General features: G+C 45.2%; 2 protein-coding genes across 4 annotated transcripts; one reads left to right on the plus strand and one right to left on the minus strand.

Moving 5' to 3' along the window:
* Window positions 1-926: 926 nt before the first annotated feature.
* On the plus strand, window positions 927-14,638 carry LOC123052543 (abnormal spindle-like microcephaly-associated protein homolog). 3 transcript variants are annotated; one of them, XM_044475768.1, is made up of 19 exons: window positions 927-1,767; window positions 2,291-2,759; window positions 2,861-2,943; window positions 3,105-3,218; window positions 3,296-3,484; window positions 3,996-4,061; window positions 4,559-4,615; window positions 5,095-5,208; window positions 5,319-5,435; window positions 5,504-5,611; window positions 5,685-5,832; window positions 6,081-6,260; window positions 6,346-7,158; window positions 7,321-7,463; window positions 7,541-7,669; window positions 7,841-8,030; window positions 8,221-8,446; window positions 13,974-14,129; window positions 14,252-14,638. In XM_044475768.1, the coding sequence occupies exons 1-19, from the start codon at window positions 1,069-1,071 to the stop codon at window positions 14,337-14,339; spliced, it is 4,089 nt and encodes a 1,362-aa protein (XP_044331703.1). In that variant the 5' UTR covers window positions 927-1,068; the 3' UTR covers window positions 14,340-14,638. The 3 variants fall into 3 exon arrangements, with proteins under 3 accessions (XP_044331703.1, XP_044331704.1, XP_044331702.1); XM_044475767.1 differs by having other exon boundaries at window positions 929-1,767; window positions 7,222-7,463; XM_044475769.1 differs by lacking the exons at window positions 13,974-14,129; window positions 14,252-14,638 and having other exon boundaries at window positions 7,222-7,463; window positions 8,221-8,450.
* Window positions 14,639-15,278: 640 nt separating this feature from the next.
* Window positions 15,279-20,147, minus strand: LOC123052544 (condensin-2 complex subunit H2). Its single transcript, XM_044475770.1, has 11 exons — window positions 19,725-20,147; window positions 19,257-19,356; window positions 18,722-18,825; window positions 18,499-18,635; window positions 17,964-18,414; window positions 17,686-17,861; window positions 17,430-17,594; window positions 17,261-17,341; window positions 16,276-16,377; window positions 16,034-16,189; window positions 15,279-15,961 (listed from the first exon to the last, which is right to left on the minus strand). The coding sequence occupies exons 1-11, from the start codon at window positions 19,918-19,920 to the stop codon at window positions 15,632-15,634; spliced, it is 1,998 nt and encodes a 665-aa protein (XP_044331705.1). The 5' UTR covers window positions 19,921-20,147; the 3' UTR covers window positions 15,279-15,631.
* Window positions 20,148-20,988: the final 841 nt, after the last annotated feature.

Below are 20,988 nucleotides of genomic sequence, written 5' to 3' on the forward strand. Positions count from 1 at the left end.
ATATCTATGAACTATCATAAGTACATGTGTTGAGTCTATCATATTTGTTGTATCGATGAATATTTGATGCTGAAATATTGTTTGGAACTGTCATTTTTTGAGTCTATGTACCTATGAACTAGTGGTGTGCACAGTTTGGAACTAGTATCATATTTGAGTGTATGTATTGTTCGTTATTGTCTACAATTTGTGTTAATGTTATTATAAGAGAATATTGTTCTTATGTGACCATTAGTGCTGTTGTGATTCATTTCTAGAATATTTATTCTTTGTACTACTATATATTCACTCCATTTTACAGTCACATGTGAGGCGATTTCATTTTTTAGTCATGTAGAACAAGGTATAATCTTCTTTGTAATATAGCTATTGCAATTCCAAAGTTTGTCGTCCAAACAAAATTTGGCATTGTAACCTTAAAGATATTTGAAGGTTCAATTTAGTGAACAAGCAAACCGACGAATTTGTATTTGTGCCATTTTCAGTTTTCTCATTGGATTGGAGCTCCAGCCCAATCCCTAGTACGAACATCCAAACAACGAAACTATTATGTGGACGACTTTAGCCGTGTTTGGAGTCCCTCTGCTCCAGACTCAGCTCGTGGAGTTGGCGGAGCTGCAGGCTAAAATAGTGAAGCTGGAAAATAGGTGCTTCGCAGATCCTATAATTCCACGGAGCTGGCGGATAGCCGAACAGGGACGATAGAGGATTGAATGGTGATAGTCTGTTTTCCTCTATGCATAGACGTTTTTTTTTTAACCTATGCATGGACGGCTTGATGCGCTGTATCGTGCACAAATCGTTCAGATTCTACCGTGTGTGTAGCAGCGTTCTCCAAACAAAGCGCTAGAGTTGTTGTAACTTTGAACATCCAGGCCGGGTCTCCGTACAGATTGAGCAGATGAGCGTTCATTTCGAAATGCGACCGTTCGTGGTCCACCAATAACTTCCCGCTCAAAAACCCCAAATACCCCAACTCCTACCACAATCCCCGCTCCTCCCAGATCCCATGGAAGCGCTACCCACCTGCTCCAGAATCTTCTAGAACGTCTTCCTTCCTCCGTCGCCATGAACCGCTGCGAGCTCACCGACCCCCCCTTCCGCGACGTCTCCAACCTCGGCACCCCAAAACCTAACCCCAACTCTCCCTCCCCGCTCTTCTTCACCGCCTCCAAAACACCACTCCCTGTCCCCACCCCGACACCCCTGGTCCGCAGGAGGCCCCTCGCCGGCGCTGCGCCCCCGACGCCCATCGGCCGCAGGAAGGCCCTCGCCGGCGCGGCGACCCCGACGCCCATCGGCCTCAGGAAGGCCCTCGCCGGCGCGGCGACCCCGACGCCCCTCGCCCGCCGCCTCCGCGCCCTCGAACTCGACCAGTCGCGCTCCGCCCGCCGCGCCGAGTCCGGCCGCGAGCGCGCACTCCGCGCCTTCGCCGCCTCCGCCTCGTCATGGCTCTCCCTCCTACTCCGCGACCCCTCCGCCTGCGGCTGCTCCCCCGCTGCAACCGCCACGGCCACACACGTCTCTGCTGCCGGCAAGCGCGACAGGCTCGACGGGGAGCGCGCGCGGGGCAGCAGCCCGAAGCGGCACCTCGGCAGGGACCGCTACGGGGAGAAGAGGAAGGCGATGACACCTGCCATGGTGGCCGTGTTAAGGGAGTCCCTGAGGGAGGTGTGCAGCTTGGAGGATGTGAAGCAGAGGATGGGCAAGTACATGAGCACGGAGGCGTGCGAGGAGGTGCTCGTCATGATGTGCCAAATTTGTAAGGTGAGGATTTTTCCAGGGCTTTTATTCTACTGTACGTACGAGTTAAGGGATTGGATCTTTTAGACTAAATGGTCCCTCCACCCCAATTTCAACATTCGTTCAACCATCGGCGTTTCAGGCGTATTGCTAGGCAAATAAAGTTAGCTGAATTACCTGGCGTGCCCCTCGCCCCCAGTTCATACACGGTTAGGCTGTACAGTTGGCCTGTTGGGGTTGATCTTAATTTAGTGGCATGGTAAGAGTTGCCATTTGCAGCACATAGGTGATAGTGGACAATGTGGAATCCTCTTTGAAAACAACATACAGGTAACAGAAAAATATTCGCGTGGGTTGGACATGTCATGCTGTATGTTGGGACTTGGGATGTTGCACATCTCTTTATTGTTGGTAATCTGACACTGTGATTTTGTATCTCTAAAATTTACTACAGCTAGAATATCTTAAACAGAGAATTTTTCAGCTGACTTCAGTCGGCAGCACCATTAATAAGATACTCTAAGCAGTAATGTTTCTTCTTTTGCAGAACATTGATGAGAGAAGGCTGAAGATGAGAGCCAATTGCCCAATTGTTACCGATCTTAGGCTGAAAGAGAACGCGACTAGAGTTTTCTTGTGTTACAATCCAGAGTGGCTCAGGATAGGCTTGCATATGGTCCTTGGGGGTGATTGCTTGCTACAGAGTGGATCGTGGAAACGGGAAAAGGAGGTTTCCTTTCTGAAACTTCTTCTGGAGAAGCAGTTGTTTGGTCAAAACGTGGCCCCAACAACTTTTGCTCACAATAAGGTTGTAGAAGGGCTCCACAGAACAGATTATACTGAAGCATTGGGCGACATTATACTGAAAAGAATGTTTCTGCTCGTCGCTGCTCTAGATAGGGCGAAAATGGAAAGAGCCCTACCTCTCAAATTTGGAATCGATAGCCTTGACGGTGGATCCCCTCCATTGTTTTGTCACCGAGCCAACATAAAATCTAGCCAGCAAATTATTCATCGTAAGTAGCAAATCCATCTAATTCTGGTTTATTTTATTTGTGAACTTGCATGTATTTTATTCAACAGACCGTGTCTTCTTTTACTTGTTCCTGAATTGTAGAGTCTTTGGCTGAGGCCATGCGTGGAGAAGGTGATCTCCTGATGCATCTGTCAACCATGGGCTATAAACTGAATTATCAACAGGTATGGTGATAGCTAGGCGACCGTGCTCTAAAATTATGCAATAAATGATCCCAAAAGAACAATAACCATGCAACATATTGCTGTATTTTGACATTTTATATTTTGGCTATAAGTTTCCTTTGAATATTTGGTGAATTTCTCTAATTATGTTTCCTTACCAGCCTGCGCTGTCGGAGTATGATTTCACTATAGGAAACTTATTTGAAGATCTCCATGATGGCATAATTCTTTGTAGAGTTGTTCAGCTCCTGCTTTCTGATGCATCGATTATTTTGGTATGTACTTTACTTGCCCCACACTAGCCGGATGATTATTGTCATTGGATTTACAGAGACATCATGTTTTATTTCAGAAAGTGATTGCTCCATCAGATACACATAAAAAGAAATTGCACAATTGCACCACGGCTATCCAGTATATCAAGCAAGCTGGGGTTCCAATATCTGATGCAGATGGAGTCACAATTTCAGCAGAAGATATTGCTAATGGCGACAAGGAACTAATTCTTTCATTGCTATGGAATATGTTCATTCATATGCAGGTTAATCTAAATATTCAGTATCACGTTACCCCAGTCAAAGTTTTATAATGTTATAACACACCTTTCATTTGTATAAAGAATAAAGATAATGGATTTATTCAATGTTCAGTTTTGTTTTCTCACTCACTTCATAGGCTGGCTTATACTTCATAGGCTGGCTTACAGTGGGGATATGTTGTACTTCTCAGCACTAAATTCTACCCCCAGTCTAAATAGTATCTGATGACTGTTCCTCTACTTGCCTAAGTCAGAAGGGTTGCAGCAGCGAATTTCTACTTAGTGAGAAACTGTATTCTTTAGGTTTTTGGTCCTTCTGTCTTACTATCAATTCTTGTCCAAGTTAATAAATTATGGCACAAACAGGGTATAATTTTTTCCATATGATGTCCTGCACTGTGTAGACTAACTTGTTGCACAATATAACTCGTAAGAAATAGTTATGTTGCAAATAGTGCATAAATTATCTCTAGCATGTCGTTCTTCAAATATATAACCTTGTGCTCTTGTGCAGTTACCCTTGCTAGTAAATAAAACTTCACTAGCTCGTGAACTATCCAGGTTAAATGCATCGGCGGTGGTAAGTTTCTTGTACCCAGAAGATCAAATTTAGCCACCCCCCTAATCTTTTGTACTCCACTTAGACATAAGTATTAAGTAGCACCCTGTTACACAAGATTGCAAGGCGCATTCCTGAAGTAAATTTATCATCACTGGACAGTGTTTTATTCTGGTTCTTGCTTCCATTAAACTACCACTGAATCATATGGCTACTTGTGTAATCGTTCTAAAAAAAGGTCTCTGTCTCTCACTAAACTATTGCCTGCAGTAACAAAATTATTCTTTACTCTGTTCCACTGCACTTCACATTGAAGTTTCAACACTAAACAGCCTGCGTTGCTGGCAAATATGGGACAAGACATATGTGCTTTGCAGTAACTATGTGTTATTTCTCAAGTAAAAGATCAGAATTCCATGATCAAGCAGCCGTATAAGTCTGCTTCTGTTTTTGTGATTTTAATAGGGAATACTATTAGTTTATTGTTTTTGTAAGGGGCTCTACTTCTTTAATGTCAGGAACAACCAATCTCTGTGACCAAGTCGCACATGGCCTTGCTTTACGATTGGATTCAGGTAGGTGTTGATTTTTCACTTCTTTATGTTTTCTACTTGTTCAAATGTATAAGTCTGGCAAATCACCATGATCAAGAGATATAGAGATCAGAGTGTGGCATTTGTAATGGTTTGTGCACATTTCATTTTAGAGTTTTGTACTATTTTTTTGAACGTTTTAGAGTTTTGTACTTTCATTACCACCAAATTATGTGTCCTCTTGAGCTTATTATTTCTTCAACCTGTACGGTGTTAAGTTTTAACCTTACAACATGTTTGGCTGTAAGGTACTCCCTCCGTTCCTAAATATTTGTCTTTCTAGAGATTTCAACAAGTGACTACATACGGAGCAAAATGAGTGAACCTACACTCTAAAATATGTCTATATACATCCGTATGTGGTAGTCCATTTGAAATCTCTAAAAAGACAAATATTTAGGAACGGAGGGAGTATTTGTTTGTGTAATTTCTACACATATTTTCCTTGGTTTTTTTTACAGGCGGTGTGTGCAAAATATGGCTTAAGTGTGGAAAGTTCTCAGATTGACAGGAAAGCACTGAAATACTTCATAAATCACTATCTGAACATTAGCATTCATAGGTGTCCCCTAAAGGTTGTCTTTAACTTCCATCAAAGTTTTTCCTCTTCATTGTTAGTTTCTTCCATCTTTTTTGTTCATTTTTTTTATCTTACGCGCTAATTTTCCTTTGTGTTGATTGTCAGGAGACATTTTCTGATTGTCGAAAGGAATTGTTCAGTTGCCATGAACAAGAGACTTCCACTGTTATCACCAGCTGTCCATCAAGCAAACTAGGAGAAGTTCTTGGAGACTTTCTTCAGGTGGTAGTATCTTATTTATTTGGATTTTAGGAGGTATATGTTTCTCATGCTTTTTCTGCAATGTGCAGGATTTTCCAGCTAGTGGCATCTTAGCCAATGATGTATTATTCGATGAAAAGGGTGCAATAATTTTGATTGCATTCCTTTGTTCACATCTGACTAATGATAAAAGATTGGTATCTTTCTTTCACATTTCTCCCCTTTCATTTCTGTTCAGCATGCATAAAATACCTTACTTGATTTGTATAGGAACAACTACGGAATTTGATCAGTACGAGATTGGACTGCCAAAGCCTGGAGAATAGAGTTTCTGCTAGGCTTAAATCTCCGGGAAAGAATGATGTGAAGTATCAATCCCCTCGGACAGATAACACAGATGATTCATGCACTAGCCAGGGTTTGTCCTTTATCGCTTCATCTGGTTGTCCTGTTTTTACATTGAACAAGATGAAAACTGCCACTTTTGAAGGCTCTGATGCCTATCTAGTGCTGTTCACAAATACTTTAATATGCATTAGCAATTATTTTCTGCTGCTAAAAAATACCTGTGAGGTTTCCATAGTTTGATGGTTTCTAGCTTTGTTGGCAACATAAGATTCTCTGCAAACTAGTGAATGACTGAATGTCATGTTACTATTTCTCCAGAGAAGGCTGCTACAATTATACAAGCTCAAATCAGACGGATAATTGCAAAGAACAGATATCATGAGCTTAGGAAGTCAATATCTATCCTGCAAGGTGCTATAAGAGCTTGGTCATCTGTTATCATGATAAGGAAATCATGCTGTCTAACTGCCGCCTTCTCTACCCACGTGCGAGCACATGGTACATTTCCCTTACTAATTGCTCCTTATTCATGCACTGAAATCGCACCATACTTGTTAATATCCAGCTGTCCATTTCTTTCCAGGCAGCTATAACAGATGGTTAATTTCCATATTAGAAAGGCATAGATTTGTGCGAATGAGAAGATCTGCCATTGTGATTCAGCAAGCTGTAAGGATTTGGATTGGGGAAAGAAAGAGATCTGAGAACATCGAGCCTTTTGAAAGCCATGGGTTCTTGGAAACTACAGCTTCGCCGAAAACTGATTGCATAGAAATGTGCGATGGTGAGCATGAAACAACACCTTGCAAGGATTTGGGTACATCGATAGCTTCTGCTGCCCCTCAATGCCTTGATGAGAGTAACCATATAGATACAGTCACTATTCTGCAGCTTCATGTCAAAAACAGCAACTATGTAACTTCTCCTAGTCCTCATCGGAGTATCATTAAGAGTGGCTCTGTAAATTCCGTCAGCCATCACCCATGTGAGATTGAGACTGCCAGCATAGCATCAGCCACTAAACTTGCGTGCGAGGATGATGTGGATAGTAGAAGCAATATATCTTGTGGAGCTTCATTCGAGCATGAACAGCCTGTATCTGCCCAGCTCGATTTCTCACTTCGCAAAGACATAGTGGCTGTTCAAAAGATACAGTTTGCATATAGAAGATTTGTACACAACAGATCTGAAAGAATATCTGCTGCAACCAAAATCCAGAGCCACTGGCGTGGTTTCACCATGCGGATGTGTTTCACAAAGCAAGTTGAAGCTATCATTGTAATCCAATCTGTAGCCAGACACAACTTGTGCAGCTGGGCCTTTCGGCGGTATCACAATGCTGCACTAGACATTCAGCGTATTGCCAGAGGATGTTTCGCTAGAAAGCGACTATTAGGTTAGTATTTATTCCTGCTTTTGGTGCATTCTTGTTGGCTACTAACCCACATTACTCATGCAGGTTCTTCACTGCAAACCTACACTAGCCTTGTTAGCCTTGACCAAAGTCAGCATAAAAAATCTCACCAGAGTACTGAACTCAAAATTGTGTTGTACTCAGCCTTAAGGCTACAAAGATGGTGGAGGAAGGTCCTATTGCACCAGTCTATCAGACTATCAGCTATCTCAATTCAATCCTCAGTTCGTGGTTGGTTGGCTCGGAAACAAGCCAAACGAATTACCTGCTGCATCCATGTCATTCAAGTATGTGTGCTATTTTTTGCTACTTTCTAGTTGGATTGTAACTGGAGGGAAGGTATATATGATCAGTCTATTTGCAGACATGGTGGAGAAATGTTATGTTTCTTGAATCAAGGAAAAGAGCTGTGACTACTATTCAATCCCATGTTCGTGGTTGGATAGCACGACAGTTTGCTATTAGAAAAAGGAAGTCTATAACTATTATTCAGGTCATGACCAACATCCAACCATATGATTTCTTACATGAGTACACTTCCTTTTCTTTGCAAAAACGATTCAAGTTTTTTCTTCATATGATATTCCAGTTTCTTCAAGAACTTGTGTCAGTGTGCAATGGTGCATTTTCTTTCATATAACATTCTACCACTTGAATTTTGCAGTCATTTGTCAAAGCACACCATGTGAGGAAAGCTTCAAAGCAAGAAATTGTTGACATAAGGTCTAGAATTCAGAAGGCTTCTGCACAAGTTGATGATGACATGCGCCTGATCAATAGACTAATTGCTGCGCTGTCACAAATCACTGGATGTAGAAGCATCAGCAGCATTCGACAAACTTGCACGACACTAAGTAAATATATATTCTTTAAGACTACCTTTTGGAGTATTTCTCTAGCCTGGTTTCATGTCAGTGTTGTTGTGTTCTTTGTTTCATATTGACTTCCTTGACATCCTTAGGACTGTACTGTTTTCTGATCCTTTACTGGGCACTTGCTTCTGGAGTCCTGCGGTTTACTATATCTGTACCGTTTCTCCTCCAGGTATTGCTACAGAGCTTTCTGAGAAGTGTTGTGCGACACTTGTTGATGCCGGTGCTGTAGACATTCTGCTGAAGCAAATCCCTCAACTTAACCGTGGGATCCCTGACCAGGAAGTCTTGAAGCAAGTACTCTATACACTGCGGAACATTGCACGATTCCCAAATGTTCGACCGGTGTTAGCTAACAATCCACAATTGGTTAACACTATTTTCCAGGAGCTGCTGCGGTAATTTCTCTCAGTATTGAGTTCATTTTTTGACTACTCTTAACTCCTAAGTATCATTTTGGTCTTCCTGGTAGTTAATTGCTTGCTCATTCACATGACATGATTACACAATAAGGACCGTGCCAGCGCATTTTTTACATACTCAAAACAGAGGCTCCACTGAAGCTAGTGTTCCATTATAAATGTTCCCTATGTTTAAGTAGTTTGTCCCTGCAGCCTCTGTTTTCTGAACCTTCTGTTAGAGTTATAATATAAGTCATGTACCCCTTTGTATTTATCCCGTTGTATAAGGGGTTTCCTGCATATGTTCCACACCTGTACATGTATATATATCGGCCTATGGCCTCATGGGAATACAAGTTGTTTATTCCTAACATGGTATTAGAGCTCTAGGTTTTTCTTTCGCACGTCGCAACTCGTGCTCAGATCCAATCGCGCCGCCGTGTTTTCCTTTTCCCGGCTGTGCTGCTCCATGTCGTCTGCTACTCCTACCACAGGCGCCTCTTCTCCCACCCACCCCGTCTCGTCCAATCCCGGCGGTGTCCTTGTCAACCTCGTGTTCGCGGGTGTCTCGATTTGGAGGCCTCGCACCGTGCGTCTTTTTCTCCCGCAGCAGGTGCACGCCCTGGCCAGGGGGTTGTCTGCATCCGCCACTGCAGGCCAGCAGCCGATCTCTGCCGCCGACCGCTGGATTCCGCCATCTCCAGTGCCTGGACGAAGCTGCCCACCCATCTCGTCCGCTTCGCGATCTGAGGTTCCCGCCCCCAGCTGCCTTCTCGCTGGGTTTCGCCGGCTTCCCGTGCCAGATCCCGCTCCCAGCCGCCGTCCTCGTCCGGCTTTCTGCTGATTTCGGATCTTTGCTAAAAAAAAATGTCTGCTGCATCGGGCTATGTTGCTGTCCCTCGCTGTCCGGTGATCTTCGATGGTACCAACTACACCGAGTTCGCTGGCTTCATGCGCATTCACATGCGTGGCATTCGTCTCTGGGGTGTTCTTTCTGGCGAGGTCTGCTGTCCGCCACGTCCGGTCCCTCCGGTGGCCCCTACTTCGCCGACTCCACTGGTTCTTCCTACGGACGCTACTCAGGCCGCCAAGGATGCGGCTAAGCTTGCTGATGAGACTGCTGATCGTGCTTATGATGAGAGGGTTTTGGCTTATGAGGAGGCTCTTCAGACGTATCATGGTGCTTTGTCTGTTTACACCCTGTGGCTTGATGATGATGCTCGTGTTGCAGCTGTTCTCACTGCTAGTGTTCTGCCTCAGTTTGCTTCTGAGTTTCTGGGTCTTCCTACTGTCTTTCAGATGTGGACCTGCCTTCGTCAGCGCTATGAGCCCTCTGGTGATGCCTTATACCTTTCTGTGGTTCGTCAGGAGCATGCTCTTCAGCAGGGCGACTCTACTGTTGATGACTTTTATGCACAGAGTTTTGCTATCTGGCGCCAGCTTGATTCTCTCCGCAGTGCTGGTTGTCGTACTTGCCCCTGCTGCCAGGCTGTCCAGGCCAACTTGGAGTTTCATCGCGTCTACGAGTTCCTGTCTCGGCTCCGTAAGGAGTTTGAGCCCCGGCGTGCTCAGTTGTTTGCTCGTGGCCGTATTTCTCTCATGGAGGCGCTTTTAGAGATTCGTGCTGAGGAGACTCGCTTACGTGGTGCTGGTTTGCTGGAGGTTCCCTCTGTGCTCGCTACTCGGGCTTCTTCCACTCCACCTGCTGCACCGCCCCATTCTCGCTCGAGTGCTCCGCCGCTCTTGCCCACTCCTTCTGGAGGCTCAGGTCGCTCCCGTTCACATTGTGACTACTGCAACAATGATGGTCATATTGAGTCCCAGTGCTACACGAAGCGGAAACACCTGCGCAAGGCGCGATCATCCTCCTCAGGGACTTCGTCATCTCCCTCGACAGCTTCCGCCATTGCTTTGACTGAGCAGGATATTCTGAGACTTAAGCGTCTGCTCGCGGCTTCAGGTTCTTCCTCGACGGGTACTGCTGGTTCTGTGACTGATGCTTCCCGCACTGAGCACCTGCCCTCTACACAGTCAGGTACATCCCCATGGGTTCTGGACTCTGGAGCTTCTTTTCATATGTCTTCTCATTCTTCCGCTTTGTCCTCTCTTCGATCGCTGGATTCTCCTGTTCATGTCTTCACTGCTGATGGTACTCCACTTTCTGTTGCTAGTAGAGGCCATCTTTCCACTCCTTATTCTGTTCCTGATGTTGCTCATGTTCCTCGACTTACCATGAATCTGTTTTCTGCCGGTCAACTTACTGATTCTGGTTGTCGTGTCATCCTTGATGTTGACTCTTGTTCTGTCCAGGATCGTCGCACGCACACTCTGGTTGGGGCTGGCCCTCGCCGCCGTGATTCTCAGGGTCTTTGGGAGTTGGACTGGCTTCATGTTCCTTCCGCTGCCACCACCATCGCGAGTCCCTCCGCTGCTGTCGCCTTTGTTACTGGTTCCTTCAAGCAGTGGCATCATCGACTTGGTCATCTGTGTGGTTCTCGGTTATCGTCTTTAGTTCGTCGAGGTCTTCTGGGGTCTGTCTCAGGAGATGTCTCTTTAGAGTGTCAGGGTTGTCGTCTTGGCAAACAGATTCAGTTACCATATTCACATAGTGAGTCAGTGTCTAAGCGTCCTTTTGATTTAGTCCATTCTGATGTATGGGGTCCGGCTCCTTTCGCTTCGAAAGGTGGTCATAAATACTATATTATTTTCATCGATGATTTTTCTCGTTACACATGGCTTTATTTCATGACTTCTCGTAGTGAGGTATTGTCTATTTATAAGCGTTTTGCTGCCATGGTTCATACTCAGTTCTCTTCACCCATTCGTGTTTTTCGTGCTGACTCCGCTGGCGAGTATATCTCTAAGATGTTGCGTGGTGTCCTTGCTGAGCAGGGTACTCTTGCCCAGTTCTCTTGTCCTGGTGCTCATGCTCAGAATGGCGTGTCTGAGCGCAAGCATCGTCACCTTCTTGAGACGGCTCGTGCGATGATGATCGCCGCCTCTCTTCCCCCTCATTTTTGGGCCGAGGCTATCTCCACTTCCGCCTATCTCATCAACCTTCAGCCGTCCGCTGCTTTGCAGGGTGGTGTTCCTTTTGAGCGTCTTTTTGATCGTTCTCCCGATTATTCGATGCTTCGCCTGTTTGGTTGTGTTTGCTATGTTCTTCTTGCCCCTCGCGAACGCACCAAACTGACCGCTCAGTCTGTTGAGTGTCTTCTTAGGCTACAGTGCTGAACATAAGGGCTATCGTTGTTGGGATCTTATCGGTCGTCGGATGCGTATCTCTCGAGACGTGACTTTTGATGAGTCTCGTCCTTTCTACCCACGCCCATCTTCCTCGATTTTTTCCGTGGAGGATATCTCTTTCCTCACTTTTCCTGACTCACCTATCACCCCCGTCGCGCCTCTGCCTATTCGTTCCACTCCCTCTGCTTCTCCACCCCTCGTCGATTTACAGCCACCATCTTCCCCGGTCTCCTCACCTAGCATGTCACCGGATTCTACACCTTCATCTCCGGTGACTTCTTCGTCGCCACCCCCCGATTCTACCTTGGCGATTCCTCCTTCTATTGTTCCCTCTTTTCCTCAGCATTACACTCGTCGTTCACGACCTGTGGATGCTTCCTTGGATGAGTCGTCCTCTTCCTCTCAGCCTACTTATGGCTTGCGTTCTCGTCCTCGTCCGCCTGTTGATCGCTTTGGATTTCCCACCGCTGGTGCTGCTGTTCTTGAGCCGACTTCTGACCGTCAGGCTGTTGTTCATCCTGAATGGCAGTTTGCGATGGCAGAGGAGATTGCTGCTCTTGAACGCACTGGTACCTGGGATCTTGTTTCTCTTCCTCCCGGAGTCCGTCCCATCACTTCTAAGTGGGTCTATAAGGTTAAGACTCGCTCCGATGGTTCTCTTGAGCGTCACAAAGCTCGTCTTGTGGCTCGTGGTTTTCAGCAGGAGCATGGTTGTGATTATGACGAGACTTTTGCTCCTGTGGCCCATATGACCACTATTCGTACACTTCTTGCCGTTGCCTCTGCACGCCACTGGTCTATATCTCAGCTTGATGTTAAGAATGCCTTTCTTAATGGTGAGCTGCGTGAGGTGTACATGCAGCCACCCCCTGGGTATTCTGTTCCTGATGGCATGCTATGTCGTCTTCGTCGCTCTCTCTATGGCCTTAAGCAAGCCCCTCGCGCCTGGTTTGAGCGTTTTGCCTCTGTGGTCACTACTGCTGGTTTTTCAGCAAGTGCTCATGATCCAGCCTTGTTTATTCACCTTTCTCCTCGTGGTCGGACTCTTCTTCTTCTCTATGTTGATGACATGGTCATCACTGGGGATGACCCCGAGTATATTGCCTTTGTAAAGCCCCGTCTTAATGAGCAGTTTCTTATATCTGATCTTGGACCTCTTCGCTACTTTCTTGGGATTGAAGTCTCTTCTACTTCTGATGGCTTTTTCTTATCCCAGGAAAAGTATATCCAGGATCTTCTTGCTCGTGCTGCTCTTACTGACGAGCGCATTGTTGAGACTCCTATGGAGCTCAATGTTCACCTCCGTGCTACTGATGGTGATCCTCTCCCTGACCCGACGCGTTATCGTCATCTTGTTGGCAGTCTTGTCTATCTAGCTGTCACTCGTCCGGACATCTCTTATCCGGTTCATATTCTGAGTCAGTTTGCCTCTGCTCCCACATCGGTTCACTATAGTCATCTCCTTCGTGTTCTCCAATATCTTCGGGGCACGATCTCTCACCGTCTATTCTTTCCTAGCTCCAGTTCTTTACAGCTTCAGGCCTATTCGGATGCTACGTGGGCTAGTGATCCTTCTGATCGCCGTTCACTTTCTGCTTACTGTGTTTTTCTTGGTGGTTCTCTCATTGCCTGGAAGACGAAGAAACAGATTGCAGTTTCCCGTTCGAGTGCTGAGGCTGAGTTGCGAGCCATGGCTCTTTTGACGGCAGAGGTGACTTGGTTACGGTGGTTACTTCAGGATTTTGGTGTTTCTGTCACTACACCGACTCTGCTCTTATCTGACAGTACAGGTGCTATTAGCATTGCGCGCGATCCTGTGAAGCATGAGCTCACCAAGCATATTGGTGTTGATGCTTTCTATGTGCGCGCTGCTGTGCAGGATCAGGTTATTGCTCTTCAGTATGTGCCTTCCGAGTTACAGTCGGCAGATTTCCTGACGAAGGCCCAGACTCGAGCACAACATGGCTTTTATCTCTCCAAACTCAGTGTTGTTCATCCACCATGAGTTTGAGGGGGAGTGTTAGAGTTATAATATAAGTCATGTACCCCTTTGTATTTATCCCGTTGTATAAGGGGTTTCCTGCAAATGTTCCACACCTGTACATGTATATATATCGGCCTATGGCCTCATGGGAATACAAGTTGCTTATTCCTAACACCTTCAACCTGCGGGATTGAGAACTCGTACAGTTTTGAAATTTGAACTTGAGTCGTCCTTTTGTTCTGATTCGTGAGCCTGTAATTCCTGAGATGATATGTTCTCTGTCGTTGCCCTCAGGAACAAAACAGACATGTTTTTCATCGCATGTGAAATTTTGAAGAAGCTGTGCGAGTCGGAAGAAGGGCGCGGATTCGCCGGGGCCCTGGGGCACCACATAAGAAGGCTGGCCAGTATGGTGCAAGGCCTTGAGAAGAAGGTGGAGCTCGACAAGAGGTAAAGAGAGAACAGTAACATTCTTGGAAAAGTACTAGTGAAACAGAGTATAGCTAACTGGACCAGACTGTTTTTTGATTCACTGGCTTGACTAACGGCTTGGCTTGTCTTGTCTCTGCAAGAAATGGTCACACCGAAGCTCGTAAGGAGGACAATTTGCGGCGGCTCGGGGAGGCGGCGGCCCTCTACCATCTTCTCACCAATAAATAATGGCATACGATGTGGTTTGTAGCCCTTGGTTTCTGGAACCGGAGGTGATTGTAGTCCAAAGGTAGATCCTGTGGACAGACGTGATGGAACTTACTGTGTGCGCGTCAGTCGTGGTAGTAAACAGTCGGGGTTGTGGAACGGAGCATCAGCTTGATGTATGTGACAATGGTTCTATTTTCTTGACATTTTCTTCGTTGTGTTGCGTTTATCCTGTTACGACCATTGATCCGAGGCAGAAGTGAGAAACCGACTTGCGATTTCAATGTATGCTATTCTGGCATGAAAGCTTGACAAGATCTTATGGCTCTTGGGTGCTAGCACACCCTATATGCGCAAAATAATTTAGTACTTGCATAAAAGTCAAAAAAATCTGAAACTTTTTTGAAATCAAATATGATAAGTATTATACTTTTACTCCCTCCATTCCAATGAATAAGACATGTATGCACCTGAAAAATTAACTTTGACCATAAATTATATGTGATAAAAATTATGCCGTTGAATTTGTATTTAATAGAAGTTTTCAGTGGTATAGTTTTTAAGCCATAAAAATATATATTATAGATTTAGTTTATGGTCGAAGCTGGATTTTGGGAAACATGCATGCCTTATATAAAGCTGGATTTTGGGAAACATGCATGCCTTATTGGAATGGAGAGAGTATAGTGTTTTGATTTATTTATTTTCGCCTGGAATACCATGGAAGTCATTCCTTGACGAATCTTTTTATACAAGTACAATACCATATTAGATTCCAAAAAAAATATGGATATTTTACAATTACTAAATTATTTTTTGCATATAGGATTTGCTGGCACCCATGGTATTTCTCAGTGAAGCACGGCCTAGTTTGATCAATCTATATCGTTTTACCTTACTTGCACCTGTTTCAGCAAATTTCAATCATTTCATTAACAAATAAGAATAGACCTTATGAGCTCAGTCATCAAATGCCAACTACTGAATTAGAATATCAAACAATTGTATCTGCCCGATACAGGGGCAATTCTGGCCCAAAAACGTTGCCAGTAAACATTACATTTTGGGTCGATATCAATAATATACATACATAACAGCACAATGATCAATTGTACATATACACCATCTAGCGCTCTAGCTAGGCCCTACTTCATAACCTAATACTTCACCCTTCTTATCAACCACTGCCATCAGCTAGACAATCAACAACGTTCCTCGGGGGGGGGGGGGGGGGGGGGGGGGGGGGGTGTGGAGGCTTTCAACAATACAAGAGAAAAATTAGACTGGTAAGGTCAGTCTGCCATTCATTTGCATCAGCTGGATTCCAGATTGAATGGCTGCAGCAGTTGAGCAGACTTTCGCCTTCGCTTTCCTTCAGGAGTCAATCTGACTGCTGCCTTAACTGAAACCTTGCCATTTTTAGGTGGCTGCTTCTTAGACGAATTTGGTTGTACCCGAGAGGGCTCGCCCTCTTCACCACAACTTCTTTGAGGGGACTTGACTCTCTTGCGTGCAAAACGTGCCTCCATCTCTGGTCTACGGTTGGGACCAATCAGCTTTACATGGAATGGATTGACAGCTGTGTAGCAAACCAAGTCATTTGTAGCTTGTCCTTTGTCCAGATCAACACTTCTTCCGTTCACCTAAAATAAGAGTGAAGCTCAGGGTCGTCTGGTGCCGCGTCAAAAAGCAACCGCAAAGATAAAGGGAGTTACCAGCTGGAGAAGGGCACAGAATGTTCTTGCAACCTCATACTTTGGTTTGCTGCTAACAATCTCACTGAATGATGCAATCCCTGTATCAGTTCTTGACGAGAGTGTGTCAAGGATCTGTTCTCCATATAAACCGATATCAAAGGGTGGATTTCTATCCTGAAAAGGCATGAATTGTAGCACTCGTGAGTGTGAAGCAAGTTCATATGTGCAGAACAGTTAGCAGATCAATCATGCAACCAGACCTGCTCTTCCAAGGCAAGCTCTATTCGCTCTTTCCATGTTGAAACTCGTGCATCCAGCTCGGTTTGTTGTTCAGCCTCAGCTATGCTAGCAAGGAGAGCATCCTGTGAGAGTTATCCATGTTAGTATTGGAAGTTGAACAGCTAACATAAAATTCAAAACACAATCCAAAAGTAGTTAGCGATCAATCGGAATTCTGTTTCTCAAAACCAATATTTTGAAAAGTATTGTGCTTTGACGACATCTGCCAAGAAAAGTGTGGAAATGCCATGTGGTATCAGAAACCAGAAACCAGACAACCCATAGGACACAATGCCCTGGCTGAACAAACAGTGCCCTAAATGCCATGTGGTATAGTATAAAAGAAACATCTGAGATAATAGGAATATCTAAATGCCATTTGGTCTCATCGGATACAACAAGCACTTAAGTCATGTCAGAGTGATGAAATACTGATGTATCAGAACAAAACAGTCATCACAACAGCTAAATTTAGCAATTCATTGAATCTGTGACGGATCAACATGTAGCTGGCTTCAAGCATACCACATCTATTTGAGAAGACAAAAATGGCATGCCTTAACACCCGAATATATGAGAAGCGAAGACACATGAAGTAAATGCAAGACAGCAATGTAGCATTTTCGTTGAACAAGTTTAGCACCAGCATAGCAGCAAATTTCTGAATGGAATTTGTGTTAATCATGTTATTCTTTCAGACACATCATTCAAGAATATTAGCTATAAACTCCAATTATCATCAAACAAGATAAAGTTACAAAGAAAAGAACAAAATGGTTAGATGATATGTTAGCTAACCCCTATAACATGCTATTCCGAACAGCTTGACACTAGTGAACCTGGACATCTCATATATTTTGGCAACTTACATGGCGCAAGTTGCTTGCAAATAAAAATAGAGGAAAGTTCATGCATCTACGCAAAATTTGAAAGGGAATGGAGCTATTAGTGGTCCGTATGACTTACCAGATGTGATCGACACAAATCATCAAGGCTTTTATGTCCATCCATGCTGTCCTGTGTAACTCGAACCACTTCATCATCGATCTAAACAGACGTATAGTAAGCAGATGTCAGCCAATTGTTAGGTCAGTGAAGACAGCGATTAACTAATAGAAAGCTAAAGAAAATCAACCTTATCCGAGTAACTTGGCATGTCATCATCAATATCCATGTCAACATATGGATCATTCGGGGTGTCTGGCCCATCAATATCATCAAAATTATTGGTCTGTTTGTCATCCTTCAAATCTCCAGATGTATGGCAATTTACTTCACCAGTTTCAAATGACTCTCTAAGCTGCAGCATGAATGGGTTGCAACAAGTTACTACATGAACATATCTGACATACCTAATCAAAATAGCACATTTTTGTAACAATGCTGAGCACCTTTTCATAAAGAGGAACTGACTGGGAGACATCAGGTTTTTCCTGCTGAGACATTTGTACTTCAAAATATTTTGTTAGTTCAGGACTAACAACACCATCCATTTTTGCCACAGGAAATATAGATGCAAGGTTTTTCTTCTTTGGAGCGCCAATAACTTGCCTTGAAAAAGCTTTTACTGTTCCAAACAGATCAAGAAAGAAGGTTCAATATATAGTTAGTGGAGATAATATACAAGGAAATAAAACATCCTTGTAGGGGAAACGACAGTTTCGAATACCTCTCTTGTAAGGCTTGATCTTTAGGTTGCTAGGTTCATGCGGATCCAAAGATTTATATGGATCCTCATCATCAGAATCATCCCCGAGATCTGGGCACCCAGGGTCTTCATCATCTGGTGGGGGCATGATGATAGGAGAATTGTGGTCAACAGGATGATGAGGCCAGCTATCTTCTTGACTTTGATCTGCTATCATTTCACGAGATTGCTCGCTGTCCTGAGTTGGATCTATATTTTCATCTCGGGCTTTCCCTGGAGTTCGTCTACGAGCAGTACCCCCTGATCTTACATTTGGGGAAGTGAAGACATTGTTTCGGGCTTTCCCAGGAGTTCGTCTATGAGCCAAAATATCTTCTTTGCAGGATTTTTTTCCTTGCAAAAATTCAAAAACAGCTGGTGCGTCACATGGATCCAGCAGGAGGAAATCTCCGTAGAAACCACATGTTGCTAACTGCAATAAAGAAACAACTAGACTAGTTTAGTACGGCAGTACATGCTACCAGTCTCAGTTGCAATTAAAGAAATGCAGGATTACCAAATATGAATCCAGCTCGCTTGCTTCGCTATCGACACAGTCTCCTTCGAACACTAGAAGATTTGCTGGTGGCCTCACAATTTTTCTTCGCATATCATCATGGTCAAGGTTGTTATCCAAAGTGGTCCTTGTTTCCGCTGGCAATTTAGAAGGGGCGATATGCTTAGTTTCATGTCATTTAAAGTAAACATATGACTGGTAGAACCGCAGAATGTCCACTTACCTGGGACATCATCTAAACCCATAAACATATCATCTTCTTTGTTGGCAGTAGTGCTAGGACCATTTTCGTTAGCTTCAGTAGATCCCTTTTCTTGTTGATCTTGCCTGGTATAGTTCAAATGTTAGACTATTCGCAAAAAATGCACTAGGGTGGTCAAAGAGGAATTTGCAGGCCCATAATTTGGCAATCGTCCAAACAAGGGTCGATGTTTCAGACACAAACCAGATATATAAGAGATAATCTGAAAGCACAAACTCTACTAGGGTTTATATCTAGCAGACACCAATAGTTGCTTCTGCACTGTTAATTTCGACATAGTTAATTAGTTTAGAAATTCTATAGCTCCCTAAATCAGGGCCCTTATTGTTAACCTGACATGTCATGCTCCGAAATAAGATGTGCAAGAAAGCTATAGTTGCCAGCAGATATGTCACTGTCTGGCAGTTTGAGGCCCATTTCATTTAAGATGTGCAACGTCCAAGTCTCAACAAGGTAGCATACAGATAATGCTAAGACAAAGCTGATATATCCTTACTTATTTTGCGAGAGAAATTCCAGCGCATGTAGCACCAATGAGTACAGGTACTCCACCTTGCGGCTGTAAACTTGAACTGAACCTTGGAGCAATAGCGCAGCTGCACATGAAGTGGCCACATATTACCAGCGCAGTAGAAGGGTTTACAAGAAGAAAGGAACTTTCTTTCAGTGCAAAATCTCTGATTTAATTAGCATGGGTCTCAAGAAGCCTTCGCAAAGAAGAAGAAGAAGAAGAAAAGGAGTTCCAGGTTTTGTAAGCACCTGGGGAAGAACCACAAAATCCACCGAAAAGAAGCTACGTACTTCGTTAAAGCTTATTCGAGCAAAATAATAAAACCACCCAAAAAGCACACAAATTCCAACTATTAGTCTTTCTACCGTCCCAATTTTCAAACACTGCGCCACCCGTAAAAGAAAGCCCACGCCTTCGCCGCAAGAAACACGGTTACCATCCACACAGCCGTACCTTCGGCGAAGTTGAAGCTGTGGGCCCCGTCTTCGGCGGAGATCTCGCCTGAGCAGATCTTGAGGAGGTACTCCTCGAGGCTCTTGGCGACGTCCACCTCCCAGTTCGACTCCGGGTCCCGGTTCGCCTGGAGTATCGGGAACCTCCCCCCGCTCGTGCTCCCCTCACCGCCGGCGCCGCCGCTGCCGTCCTCCATGACTCTCCCTCAGACAACGAAGCTACTGGGCGCGAAGAGGTATTCTTGCGGGATGGTTGCTCGGGATCCAATGGGCGTGGACCGCGGGCGGTGAGGGTGCTTGGAAGCGGGAAGGGAAAGGGGGGAGGAAGCAAGGGGCTAGGGTTGGAAGAGGATTGGGGAATTTTCGGATTTCGGAGGCCTCCCGCTCGATGGAATTTGTGACGGCGGGATCTGAGTTTCGGTGAAGGGCCGTTTCGCAGTTTTGGAAACAATCCAGTAGTGTGGGGATAAAGTGAACAGCCGATGTTTTGCGACAAAACCCCCTGGTTTTTGCACTATCGTGATGGCAACCCTATTCACTGTCGTTTAGAGTGTTACGCTCTTATATTACTTTACAGAGGGAGTATATAGTTCAAACATCCATCAAACACAATAAGCGTCGGGCAAGGAGCGCCCGCTCGCCTGATCCACGCGTCTATTTTTACTATGTCGAAGTTTATTGTATCAAACGGGCGAAGACATAAAAAGAGACGAGTGCTTCTCCCCTCGCACAGATTTTCTTCCTAGCTAGGGTTACCGCCGCCGCCCTCCCCAGCGCTCATGGCCTCTCCTTCTGCGTCCCCGGCTCCATCTCCTCCAGGCCCTGCCTGCACTCTGCCCATTTCTCCTCGTTGGCGCTGAACTAGCATTGGAGGAGCGGCGGCGGCCGGCGGTGGATGAGATCGGAGCGTCACGGGAGCGGACACGGCGGCCGTCACGGGCAGGGCAAGGCGAAGTCAGCGCGGCGGCTGGGCAATCTGGAGACTCGAGGGCGGTGGTGCCTGATATGGGTGGGCGCGACCTGCGCGAGTTGGATGCGAAGTGGTGGCGTTGACAAGGATGCCGTCACATATCGGCGATGTAGGTGCTCGAGGTGGAGCTTCTTCTCGGGACGCCATGGAGATCGTGAAGGTGTGCCCCCACTCCACCTCCCCCTGTCTGCGTTTGCTAGGAGCGAGTCCACTGCCCACGCCCGACCTCGCCGCCGGACCGCATCTTGGCGGAGGTCCCACTGTAGGCGTCCATCTCCTCTACCGACGCAGGGTA

The sequence above is a fragment of the Triticum aestivum genome, chromosome 2D (genome assembly GCF_018294505.1).
Source record: "Triticum aestivum cultivar Chinese Spring chromosome 2D, IWGSC CS RefSeq v2.1, whole genome shotgun sequence".
Lineage (NCBI taxonomy): Eukaryota > Viridiplantae > Streptophyta > Magnoliopsida > Poales > Poaceae > Triticum > Triticum aestivum.